The sequence below is a fragment of the Salvelinus alpinus genome, chromosome 30 (assembly GCF_045679555.1).
Source record: "Salvelinus alpinus chromosome 30, SLU_Salpinus.1, whole genome shotgun sequence".
Lineage (NCBI taxonomy): Eukaryota > Metazoa > Chordata > Actinopteri > Salmoniformes > Salmonidae > Salvelinus > Salvelinus alpinus.
Genome location: NC_092115.1, coordinates 46,527,926 through 46,540,610, shown reverse-complemented (window position 1 = coordinate 46,540,610; position 12,685 = coordinate 46,527,926). Strand labels below are relative to the sequence as shown.

General features: G+C 44.2%; 1 protein-coding gene across 5 annotated transcripts in view; it reads right to left on the bottom strand.

Moving 5' to 3' along the window:
• sppl2 (signal peptide peptidase-like 2) overlaps positions 1–12,685 on the bottom strand; it is a 48,064-nt gene continuing 35,379 nt past the window's right edge. For 2 of the 5 annotated variants that reach the window (XM_071376794.1, XM_071376793.1), the window contains 3 exons: positions 7,947–8,024; positions 7,640–7,800; positions 1–2,466 (listed from right to left, as the gene is read on the bottom strand). In XM_071376794.1, coding sequence (XP_071232895.1) covers positions 2,365–2,466; positions 7,640–7,800; positions 7,947–8,024 — 341 coding nt within the window. In that variant the 3' untranslated portion in view covers positions 1–2,364. Of the gene's footprint in view, positions 2,467–3,388; positions 3,464–7,639; positions 7,801–7,946; positions 8,025–12,685 lie in introns of all 5 variants that reach the window. The other 3 variants (XR_011671890.1, XM_071376796.1, XM_071376797.1) reach the window with 3 other exon arrangements.

Genomic DNA, 12,685 nt, shown 5'->3' with positions numbered 1-12,685 from the left:
TTCAAAATGATCACTTATCATAGTTTAATTACGAAACAAACACAGCACTTTGTCTTCATAAAGCAATATGCACAGAGACATTCAAATTGTAACCATGGATACAAGTAAGGCCAAAACCCATTTAAGACAATATTGAATATTATAACCAAATCGGTCAATCTAGGGGATTTGATTCAATCCGTATTGCTTAAGTTCAGCACTATTGTGCACTTGAAATAAAGGTAATTTCAGATTGAGCCATTATATACAGCATTTACCATGAATGCAGCGGGAACGTTGCCTTTCAATTTCAATCGTGCTATAGCGCTGAACTTTGGTGATATGGATTGAATCGAGCCCTTAAGTCTCCTTATAACGTAGTTACGTACTGGTAAGTAGTTAGTGTAATGAATTAGGTAAACAGTTTAAGTTGTAAGTACTATGTAAGAATGTTTGCCTAGCTGCCTACAATGTAATTAAACACATACATGGGTTTTACACCTACTATAAAGTGGAACCACAACATCTACTGGAAAAAGAGTGGGGACAACCTTAATTGTTGCAACCTTAAATGTATATAAAAGACAGCCTGGATCAAACCAAACCCATAGCAAGCAAAGATAAGATTAAAAAAAAAAAATATATATATATATATTTGGGAAGATTTCCCAAACACAGATTAAATCTTATTCTGGATTTATAAACACTTTACATGAAGATTCTCCACAAAGCTTGCTTTTTAGTCCACTAGTAAAGTATCCCTTTATGCCCTAAATCAATAATCATTATTATCATATACCTTTGGCTGGTTGAGAATCCATGATAGCACCACATGAAAAAGGGTATGTCTGATAGTTCAGTCATGTTTGATGTACAGAGGACAGGCCGTAGTGTGGCTCTTTCGTTCTTCATGGTACTTCAAGAAGAAAAAGAAAGGGAACAAGCCGACCGATTTATAATGGTGGGACACATTGGCATCATCCCAAATCGCACCCCATTTCCTATACAGTGCGCTACTTTTGACCAGGGCCCTATTTAGGGAACAGGGTGTAATTTAGAATGCACATATATTGACCTTCTAGTAGTGTAGATTATAATGGCTGCCAGGCCTCCCTTAAAAAAAGAGATTCAATGGGACTCACCTGGTTAAATAAAGGTTAAAAAATTATTGAATGCTTTTCTGCATAGAATTGGTGGGGGAGACAAACTGAACAGGATGGTGTTGAGGGTGGGATGTTGAGCAGGGCAGGTCATGTGTATTGGATGCGACTCAGGCTGACTACATGGGAGATGCATGAACATAATCGGCTACCACATCATATGGGGTTGAACAGGGCAGAGTAGGCAATCTATAGTGATGTGACTCAATTTCAGTCACGGGGGTCTAACTCATATGGGAAGGGCCAGGGGGTGTTGGTTAGCGTAAGCCTTTATTTCCAACCTACCTCATGTCCGATTGGAATAGCCGAGTAGTGAACAAGACTTTGGCATAGTGTGTGGTGAGAAAGTTAGACATACTTTTTATACTTAGAGAAGTGTCTATTGTTATATGCTAGTGTTTTTTCCCCCCTGATACAATCTTGTCGACAGCTAAGAGCCGTTTGGGTGCAAACGCAGCATGCGACATCACATTTTATCTATCTGCCGGAACTCAGCTGTGTGGAAACTTGCAGAAACGAGCACAGTGTGAGCTGTGGCAAATGCCGTTAGATGGTTAAGCCCTCGTGCTATCTTAATCTGCACAGGCAAACTAATCGCCTTTTACACACTGTTCCACGCCCGTTTACACACATCTGCTAACTGCCACATATACCAAGAGGTTGTAATTTCATATAAAAGCTGAGACCCAACTGTTCGTTGGGCTCTAAATCTGCACAATTGAGTGACTTAACTGCTCCGTTTTTGCAAATCTTATAATTAAGTTGTTTGAAGAATCAGGTCTCTCTTCCTTTTGGTTAGAATTTCCATGACAATGGTAACAAGGGACTAGGTCAGCGTAGGTCGAAGCTATATTGTGCTCTTTGCCTGGCTTGGTGTTGTTTAGCCTGGGTCACGTCTGGCTCATTTACCAGGACTCCCATGGCTGATCCTGCCGCCCCAAGGATATGAAGAACAGCCACTGTAGGTTGGGTGCCCTCTTTCCCTCCCTCCCGCTCATCCATTCTTCCCTTTCATCCATCCTCTTTACACACCAAGTGCACTGAAATGTTTATAATTTTGTCCATTACGAATGTATAGAGTTCCATTGAGAACCTTTGTAAAAAAGAAAAAGAAAAAAAAGAACAGAAACTAAATGAATAAGAAATTGGCATCCTAGAAATCCTTTATTCTGATTTGCTGGCCTCTGGAGGGGGTGTGTCCTGAAGTGGGGGAGGAAGAGGGTCCTCACTCTGCTTCAAGACCTTGTAGTTCAGGATTGGTGAGGGGCTCCTCTATGGGTGGTCCTGGGGTTTGCGTACAGTTGATTGGTTGCAGAACTATGGGAGGCTGGGAGGGACAAATAGAGGAGAGACATCAGACCACTGTGGAGCTAGTCTGAGACAACAATAAGCACATGACAGTTTATGCAGAACACCAAAACATATAGTGCCATTCCTCTGTCAACAAGTCAATTCTAGATCAATGGACTAAATAAAGCCTTCACTGTATTTCTTATCACAGCAATCCACTGACTGGAAGAGTGTGCTACTATAGCAAGCTTGTTAGAGCTCTAGTATCTGTGCATTAAGGATTTTCACTATGAGTAGGTGTCTAACGCCCAGGAACCTCTGATTCAAACTCCCATTAGACAGCTCCGCAAGAGTTATAGGTTCGTTCCTCACCAAATATGGAGTTTCGTTGAGAAACTATCTTCATTTACTCCTGTTACGGCCAGTATGTACTTCCAAAAAAGGTCTAAATAAAAATGTACAAGCAACCAAAAAAAAGCCTATTTAGCACCTCCAATCACTCATTACTGCAATGTACAGGTCGGAAGTCTACAACAGCAGAATACATTGAAGCTACTGAAGATTTTTTTTTTAACGGTTTCTTGTATTGGAAGTACATACTGGCCGTAATGGGAGTAAATGAAGATAGTTGCTCAGCGAAACTCCATATTTGGTGAGTAACAATCGTATTTTGACATAGCGTTTGCAGAGCTCTCTAATGGGAGTTTGAAATCGGAGCTTCCTGGGTGTTAGAGAGGAGACATCTTTAAACACACATTTTTTATTTATTAAGTCAGTTAAGAATTTGTTCCTATTTACAATGACGACATACCAGAAGGCAAAGGGCATCTTTCGGAGACGGGGGCTGGGATTAAAAATAAATATATATAGGACAAAACACACAACACTACATAAAGATAGACCGAATGGTCTGATGGCCGAATGGTAAAGAACATCTAGCCGCTCGAGAGCACCCTTACCTGCCGATCTATAAATGATGTCGCCATAATCTAGCATGGGTAGGATGGTCATCTGAATCAGGGTTAGTTTGGCAGCTGTGGTAAAAGAGGAGAGATTACGATAGAGGCAACCAAGTCTAGATTTAACTTTAGCCTTCAGCTTTGATATGTTTTGAGAAGGACAGTGTACCGTCTAGCCATACTCCCAAGTACTTGTATGAAGTGACTACCTCAAGCTCTACACCCTCAGAGGTAGTAATAACACCTGTGGGAGGAGGGCATTCTTCTTACCAAACCACATGACCTTTGTTTTGGAGGCGTTCAAAACAAGGTTAAGGGCAGAGAAAGCTTGTTGGACACTAAGAAAGCTGTGTTGTGGAGCGTTTAACACAAAATCCAGGGAGGGGCCAGCTGAGTATAAAACTATCTGCATATAAATGGATGAGAGCTTCCTACTGCTTGAGCTAGGTTGTTGATGTAAATTGAGAAGAGCGTGGGGCCTAGGATCAAGCCTTGGGGTACTCCCTTGTTGAAAGGCAGTGACTGAGACAGCAGATTTTCTGACTTTATACACTGCACTCTTTGAGGTAGTTAGCAAACCAGGCCAAAGACTCCTCAGAGACACCAATACTCTTTAGCTGGCCCACAAGAATGGAATGGTCTACCGTATCAAAAGCTTTGGCCAAGTCAATAAAAATTGCAGCACAACATTGCTTAGAATCAAGGGCAATGGTGACATCATTAAGGACCTTTAAGGTTGCAGTGACACATCTATAACCTGAGCGGAAACCAGATTGCATACCAGAGAGAATATTCTAGATCTCAATAATCAACTGACTGGCTTTCTTGATAAGTTTTTCCAACACTTGATAAACAGGGCAAAATAGAAATAGGCCTATAACAGTTAGGACCAGCTTGATCTCCCCCTTTAAATAAAGGACACACCGTGGCTGCCTTCCAAGCAATGGGAACGAGAGACAGGTTAAAAAGGTCAGAGATAGGCTTAGCGGTGATAGGGGCAGCAACCTTAAAGAAGAAAGGGTCTAAACCATCTGACCCAGATGTTTTTTGGGGGTCAAGTTTAAGGAGCTCCTTTAGCACCCTACCTGCAGGGAGAAACTTTGTAGCGGGGCAGGGGAAAGAGGGGAGATGAGGAAATGTTTAATGGGCAAGGAGGCATGGCAGAGTCAAATAGGAATCCTGACTTAATGAAGTGGTGATGAAAGAGCTCAGCCATGTGCTCCTTGTCTGTAACAACCACATTGTCAACATTAAGGGACATGGGCAGCTGTGAGGAGGGTTTATTCTCCAGGTCTTTAAACCGTTTTCCAGAACTTCTTGGGGTTAGACCCATAGAGAGAACTGCTCCTTAAAGAAACTAACTTTGGCCTTCCGGATAGCTTGAGTGCACTTTTCTAGTTTGCCTGAACGAGAGCCAGTCAGCCCGAGTATGCGTGGGCCGAGCGATTTGCCAAATGGCATTCTTGAGGTGGAGTGTAACTCTACCAGATCACGGTCGAACTAGGGGCTGAACCTGTTTTAATTATCATTTTCTTTATGGGCGCATATTTGTTAACGATACCCCTGAAAAAAAATGTATAAATCCAAGCGTCTTCGACAGAGGGGATCAAGCTGATTCTATACCAATTTACAGAGGCCAGCTCATGAAGGAAGGCTTGCTCATGAAAGTTTTTTAGCAAGCGTCTATGACAAGTCGTTTCACTGAGCAGCCATTACAAACACAGGCTGTAAAACAGTGATCACTAAGGTCATTACAGAAAACACTAGACTGATACCTATCATGATTATTTGTAAGGATGACATCAAGGAGAGTAGCCTTTTCTGGGTGTTTGGAGTCATACCTTGTAGGATTGGTAATAATCTGAGAAAGATTTAGGGAGTCCCATTGCTTTAGGACTTGGTCAGGTGGTTTAAGCACGGCCCAGTTTAGGTCACCTAGCAGGACAAATTCAGACTTAGTGTAAGGGCATTTAAGGTACAGGCCGGTGCTGATGGTGGACGATAACACCCAGCAAGTCAACAAAGAGCTATTTGAAAGCTTAACGTCTAAAACCAGCAAATGAAATTGTTTGGGGATCGACTTTGTGGAGACAACCGAGCACAAAAGGTATTCCTTGGTAAAGATTGCCACTCCACCACCTTTGGAAGATCTGTCTTACCAAATAATGATAATAAGTAATGACCAACACATCTGGATTGTTGCTGTGAACCCACACTTTCAAATGATCCATTTTAGGGTAAGAAGCTTCTAGTGTTAACGTGCAGAAAACCTAGGCTTTTACGAGAGCAGAAATCAGTGAAGCAGAGCACAAGTCAGAATTGGGGCTAGCAACAGACGGGCCAGGGTGTACATGCACATTTCCAGAAAAAAAACAGCAGTAATACAATTAGGGCACGGCTGAGGACAGGGAGAGCTCTGCAGTGTTGACTTAGAACATTTGAATGTTCATTAGATGGCAACAAGATCATATTGTACAGCAATTTCATCAGGTAACATGAATACAAAGCCGGCGAGAGGTGGTTAGCATAGGATGGGAGGCCAAAAGTCGGTGTAACCAATGGAGCAAGGCTGTCCAAACCTGTTCCTGGAGAGCGACCCTCCTGTAGGTTTTCAACCCCAGTTGTAACTAACCTGATTCAGCTTATCCACCAGCTAATTATTAGAGTCAGGTGCGCTAGATTAGGGTTGGAGCGAAAACCTACAGGATGGTAGCTCTCCAGGAAGAGGGTTGGACAGCCCTGCAATAGAGAGTCAGAGTCCCGAGTGTGGGAACACACAGATTGTCCCACAGTTGGGTAAACAAGCAAGTTCATAGTCAACAAAGCACACAGGAGTCATGAGGCAAATATCATAAAGCACAAGAGAAAAATATAACAACTTGGGGCTAGCCATTGTAAGTTCAGAGTCACTTGCCCCAACAGTGCATGTGTGCTGGAGGTGATCGAAAGCTCGGGAGAGAAGGGGGAGTGTGGCGGGGGGACAGGGGGAGACAGGCCAGGGAGACAGCGAACGGATTGCCAGGTGGAATCCAAGCAGCAGTGCAGCAGGCAATGGGAGTAGGTGAGAGAAGTTTGAGAGAAGTTTTTTTTCTCTGCACAGATGGAGGGGGCTTCAAAGGCCTCATTTGGTGGGGGGGGGCTGTGAAACTCTCCCGCCATTGTTAGGCCAAGAGTTCACATCTCTCACTTTGCACTTCAGTGCTAATTTCAGTCAGATTCTATCCTAGCAGCTTGATAGCCTTAATTATTAAGCTTTATATAACAAAATTAGCTAGAGACAGTATTTTACTGTTTGGCTTCAGAAAGGAGGTTCAGACTGAATATTACTCACTCAGTTTTGTGTTGGATGGTATTTCCAGGTTCCGCTGTGTTTCTTCTGAATGTTTTGGCTTGTTAGAAGTTTGTTTTTCTTGATAGTCCTTGGTGGTAATAGTCCGTTCAGGTAATTTTATCCAAAATCAAGGTTTTAGGTATGGAATTGTGAATTGTAATAAAGGTTTTGATGTTAGTATCCTATAATAAGTCCTTGCAAATTTTAGTTTGACTTTTATCTACATTTATCAAACTCAAATTCTATGTTTTTGCAGAAGAACTCAGGAGCCCATGCTCTCTGTGTGTCTCCGTCTCTCTCCCTGACCACAGATAGTGGGGCAGCTTGTTAGCACAGGTATGGCTGTACATTGAGCGATAGATCTGACACACAGAGGTGGAGGAAACATTAAGAGGAAAGCAAGAGCCTTAAGAGCACCTTGTGATACAAAACCCAGTAGCTTCTAGAAACATGTTCACAATGTGCAGTTCAGAGAAAAAGGGGTGAGATACAAAGTACAGTACACTCCCTTGTCACCGCCAGATACTATGCGTTGTCAACTACCTACCAAATGGTGTTTAATGACCCAAAACCCTATAACGCATCGTGTCTATTCCAACACCACAGCATTACAATCTACTGTAAGACAATCTGACTGGTATCTAGCAGCAGAGGACTATAATTATACTAGTAAAGAATAAAGGCAAGCCCAGATCAGATATCGGCAGCGACATTCATAGACACCTGATAGCAAAGAACCCACAGTAAAATGACAGTATGGGTTGGGAGGGCAGAGCAGGGGGAACAAAGAAACCGATATCTAGTTTTTCGGGGCTACGGTACTCAACAGTAAACCTAGAATTTAAAGTTTGGTACATAATACTAGACATGTTTCTGTCCATAGGCGGCGGCGGCGACACTCATATCAAACTGGTAATCACCACAAATCCACTTCCTGTCCAGAATAAGGGCAGCTCTTTGCGCCACAGCGCCACCGCCAGGCTGGAGAGGAGGGTGCAAGGCACCAGGTACAACAGGGCCGGCTGACCCATCTGCATCAGGGCCAGAGCTACAAAGGTGATGAGCAGCCCGATACCATAACCTGGAGAGCGGGAGCAAGGGAGAGGGTGAAAGAGGTAGAGGAAGCGTGAATCAGGTGTGTTACTGCTTGGTTGGAACAAATATTGTCCGGTATAGACTACAAACAAAGTCGATTTGACTATCAAAAAGATTATGTGTTGGTCTTACCGATAGTGCAGGCCAGGAAATAGAACCGTGAGGACTGCATGAGGATGTCAAACCTGTGACAGTAGGCTACCAGCAGACCTGACACACACAGAGAGTGAGGCAGAGAGCGAGAGACCATGTCAGCTAAGCCGGGACGAGTTCAGATAGCAGCTTTATCTCGCCACAGAAAGATGCTGTATGATATAGGTCCAGGTCAGGGAGAATTCCTGGCCCTAAATGAGATTTAGATTAGGCACTATGGGTATTACCTGGTAGTAAGACAGGATACAAGAGTAGAGTAAATCAAATTGTATTGCAAAAACAGATATCACATTTACATAAGTATTCAGACAATTTACTCAGAAATTTGTTGATGCACATTTGGCAGCGATTACAGCCTCGAGTCTTTTTGGATATGAAGCTAAAATCTTGGCACACCTGTATTTGGGGAGTTTATAGCATTCTTCTTTACAGATCCTCTCAAGCTCTGTCAGGTTGGATGGGGAGTGTAGCTGCACAGCTATTTTCAGGTCTCTCCAGAGATGTTCGATCGGGTTCAAGTCCGGGCTCTGGCTGGGCCACTCAAGGATTCAGAGACTTGTCCCGAAGCCACTGCTACGTTGTCTTGGCGGTGTGGTAAGGGTCGTTGTCCTGTTGGAAGGTAAACCTTTGCCCCAGTCTGAGGTCCTAAGCGCTCTGGAGCAGGTTTTCATCAAGGATCTCTGTACTTTGCTTCATTCATCTTTCCCTCGATCCTGACTAGTCTGCCAGTCCCTGCCACTGAAAAACATCCCCAGAGCATGATGCTGCCACCACCATGCTTCACCGTAGGGATGGTGCCAGGTTTCCTCCAGACGTGACACTTGGCATTCAAGCCAAAGAGTTCAAGCTTGGTTTCATCAGACCAGAGAATCTTGTTTCTCATGGTCTGGGTGCCTTTTGGCAAACTCCAAGCGGTCTGTCATGTGCCTTTTGCTGAGGAGTGGCTTCCATCTGGCCACTCTACGATAAAGGCCTGATTGATGGAGTGCTGCAGAGATGGTTGTCCTTCTGGAAGATTCTCCCATCTCCACAGAGGAACTCTGGAGCTCTGTCAGAGTGACCATCGGGTTCTTGGTCACCTCCCTGACCAAGGCCCTTCTACCCCTATTGCTCAGTTTGGCTGGGCAGCCAGCTCTAGGAAGAGTCTTGGTGGTTCCGAACTTCTTCCAAATAAGAATGATGGAGGCTGGGGTGTTCTTGGGGACCTTCAGTGCTGCAGAACATTTTTGGTACTCTTCCCCAGATCTGTGCCTTGACACAATACTGTCTTGGAGCTCTACGGACAATTGCTTCGACCTCATGGCTTGGTTTTTGCGTTGACATGCACTGTAAACTGTGGGGCCTTATATAGACAGGCGTGTGCCTTTACAAATCATGTCCAATCAATTGAATTTACCATAGGTGGACTCCAAGTTGTAGAAACATCTCAAGGATGATCAATGGAAACAGGATGTACCGGAGCTCAATTTTGAGTCTCATAGCAAAGGGTCTGAATACTTAGGTAAATCTGCATTTTATTTTTAATAAATTTGCTAACATTTCTAAAAACCTGTTTTTGCTTTGTCATTATTGTGTGTAGATTGAGGACATTTTTGTAACGTAACAAAATGTCGAAAAAGTCTGAATTGGGGTCTGGGGGTCTGAATTGATGTGCAATTGAAATAAATGTATTAGGCCTTAATCTATGGATTTCACATGCCTGGGAATACAGATATGCATCAGTTAGTCATAGATACCTTAAAATGGACCTCGCAATGGGCCTCAGGATCTCATCACGGTATTTTTGTGCATTCAAATTGCCATTGATAAAATGCAATTGTGTTCGATAACAGTAGCTTATGCCTGCCCATGCCATCATGGAGCACTCTGTTCATGTCATGTTCATTGACATCAACAAACCGCTCACCCACACGACGCCATACACTTGGTGTGCGGTTGTGAGGCAAGATGGACGTACTGCCAAATTCTTTAAAACGACGTTGGGGGTGGATTATGGTAGAGAAATTAACATTCAATGCTCTGGTGGACATTCCTGCAGTCAGCATGCCAATTGCACACCTGTGGCATTGTGTTGTGTGCATTTTAGAGTGTCCTTTTATTGTCCCCAGCACAAGGTGCACCTGTGTAATGATCATGCTGTTTAGTCAGCTTCTTGATATGCCACACCTGTCACGTGGATGAAAAATGCTCACTAACAAGGATGTAAACGAATTTTAGCACAAAATGAAAGAAACAAGCTTTTAGTGCATATGTAACATTTCTGGAATGTTTTATTTCAGCTCATGAAACATGGGACCAAGACTTTACATGTTACGTTTATATTTTTGTTCAGTGTACATATAGGTAGGGGTAAAGTGACTAGGCTAGACTAGGATAGATAATAAGCAGTAGCAGCAGCGTATGTGATGAGTCAAAGGAGTTAGTGCAAAGGGAGGGGGGGGGCGTGTCAATGTAAATAGTCCGGGTGGCCATTTGATTAATTGTTCAGCAGTCTTAATGGCTTGGGGGTAGAAGCTGTTAAGGAGGCTTTCGGTCCTAGACTTGGCGCTCCGGTACCACTTGCCGTGCAGTAGCAGAGAGAACAGTCTATAACTTGGGTGACTGGAGTTTTTGAAAAAAATTTGGGTCTTCCTCTGACACCGCCTAGTGTATAGGTCCTGGATGGTAGGAAGCTTGGCCCCAGTGATGTACTGGGCCGTACGCACTACCCTCTGTAACGCCTTATGGTCAGATGCCGAGCAGTTGCCACACCAGGTGGTGATGCAACCGGTCAGGATGCTCTCGATGGTGCAGCTGTAGAACTTTTTGAGGATCTGGGGACCCATGACATATCTTTTCAGTCTCCTGAGGGGGAAAAAGTGTTGTCGTGCCCTGTTCATGACTGTCTTGGTGTGTTTGGACCATGATAGTTCATTGGTGATGTGGACACCAAGGAACTTTTAAACTCTCGACCTGCTCCACTACAGCCCCGTCAATGTTAATTGTGGCCTGTTCTGCCCGCCCTTTCCTGTAGTCCACGATCAGCTCCTTTGTCTTGCTCACATTGAGGGAGAGGTTGTTGTCCTGGCACCACACTGCCAGGTCTCTGACCTCCTCCCTACAGGCTGTCTCATCATTGTCGGTGACCAGGCCTACCACTGTTGTCTCGTCAGCAAACTTAATGATGGTGTTGGAGTCATGTTTGGCCACACAGTCGTGGGTGAACAGGGAGTACAGGAGGGAACTAAGCACGCACATCTGGGGGGGCCCAGTGTTGAGGATCAGCATGGCAGATGTGTTGTTGCCTACCCTTATCACCTGGGGGCGACCCTCAACGCCTTGATGATAGTGTTTGCGGCCACGTGTGCGGCCACGCAGTTGTGGGTTAACAGAGAATACAGGAGGGGACTAAGCACACACCCCTGAGGGGCCCCCATGTTGAGTGTCAGCGTGGCGGATGTGTTGTTGCCTACCCTCAATACCTGGGGGCAGCCCATCAGGAAGTCTAGGATCCAGTTGCAGAGTAAGGTGTTCAGTCCCAGGGTCCTGAGATTAGTGTTGAGCTTGTACGGGATTATGGTGTTGAACGTTGAGCTGTAGTTGTGGGAGCTACGCATTAAATATGAATAGGTGTAGTTGCCATGCTGAAGTAGCAAGGACATGCACATTTAAAGAAGATGACACCCAGGCCATACTCCATTTCTGAAAGGGTAACATGCCAAAGAGTACACTAACCAAGGCCATACGTACATTTATGACAGCTGGACATACTATGGTCAGAAGGATACAGGAAGGAGGATGGTAGCAAAATGACTGATGACCAACAGGTAAAACATAGGCATGCATTATTTTCAGGACGTGAAAAGGGTCCCGCAACCATTATAACCTATACAGCTGTCAGATGTGGGCGTTAACAAGCTCTGAGATGAAAAGATAATAATGGAGAAATGTCAAGGGAAGCTATTTTCATATAGGAGAGAGGGGACTCTATACGTTATGCAAAGACAGAACTTAGTCTGAGAATTTAGTCTCTTTCCATGGAGGGGCTCGGCTCTGTTACGTTTGTGATAGGGTCCTTCCATGGAAGGGCTCGGCTTTGCTACTTTGTATTAAAGTCTATATTGAATTCACAAGTTCTTGTAAGAGTGTCATATTTCTGAGACAATTTTCCACGACATAGTCAATGAACAACATTCCTCTTATCCAGGTGGAACAGGGCAGTCTGGAGTGTAATAGAGATTGCGACATCTGTGGATCTGTTGGGGCGGTCGGCGAATTGGAATGGGTCCAGGGTGTCTGGGATGGTGGTGTTGATGTGAGCCATGACCAGCCTTTCAAAGCCTTTCATGGCTACAGATGTGAGTGCTGATGGATTCTGGGTTCTGACTCCTAAACTTGGAATAGTGTTAATTATCAGGTATCCTATTGAAATATTGAGTGCTATAGTCTAGGGTCAACACCAGAAGTTAATGGTTATCTGTAGGAGGAATGTAATATGGTGGAGGGCAATCACATGTGGTAGGGACTGATAAGAGTGGAGAGATGTGGTTTAGTGAGGAAGGGGGCCGAGGTCAGGTCAGGTCACGTTAAGGGAGAAGGAACAGTTTATGGCCCGCATCACTTAATTTCCTGCCCAGCAATAAAGATGTAATGTTGAGAGGGAAGGAGGACGTCACCCAAATTGGGATATATATATATAAACCACTGGTGGAACCATGTCTTTGTCTTATGCAGCTGTG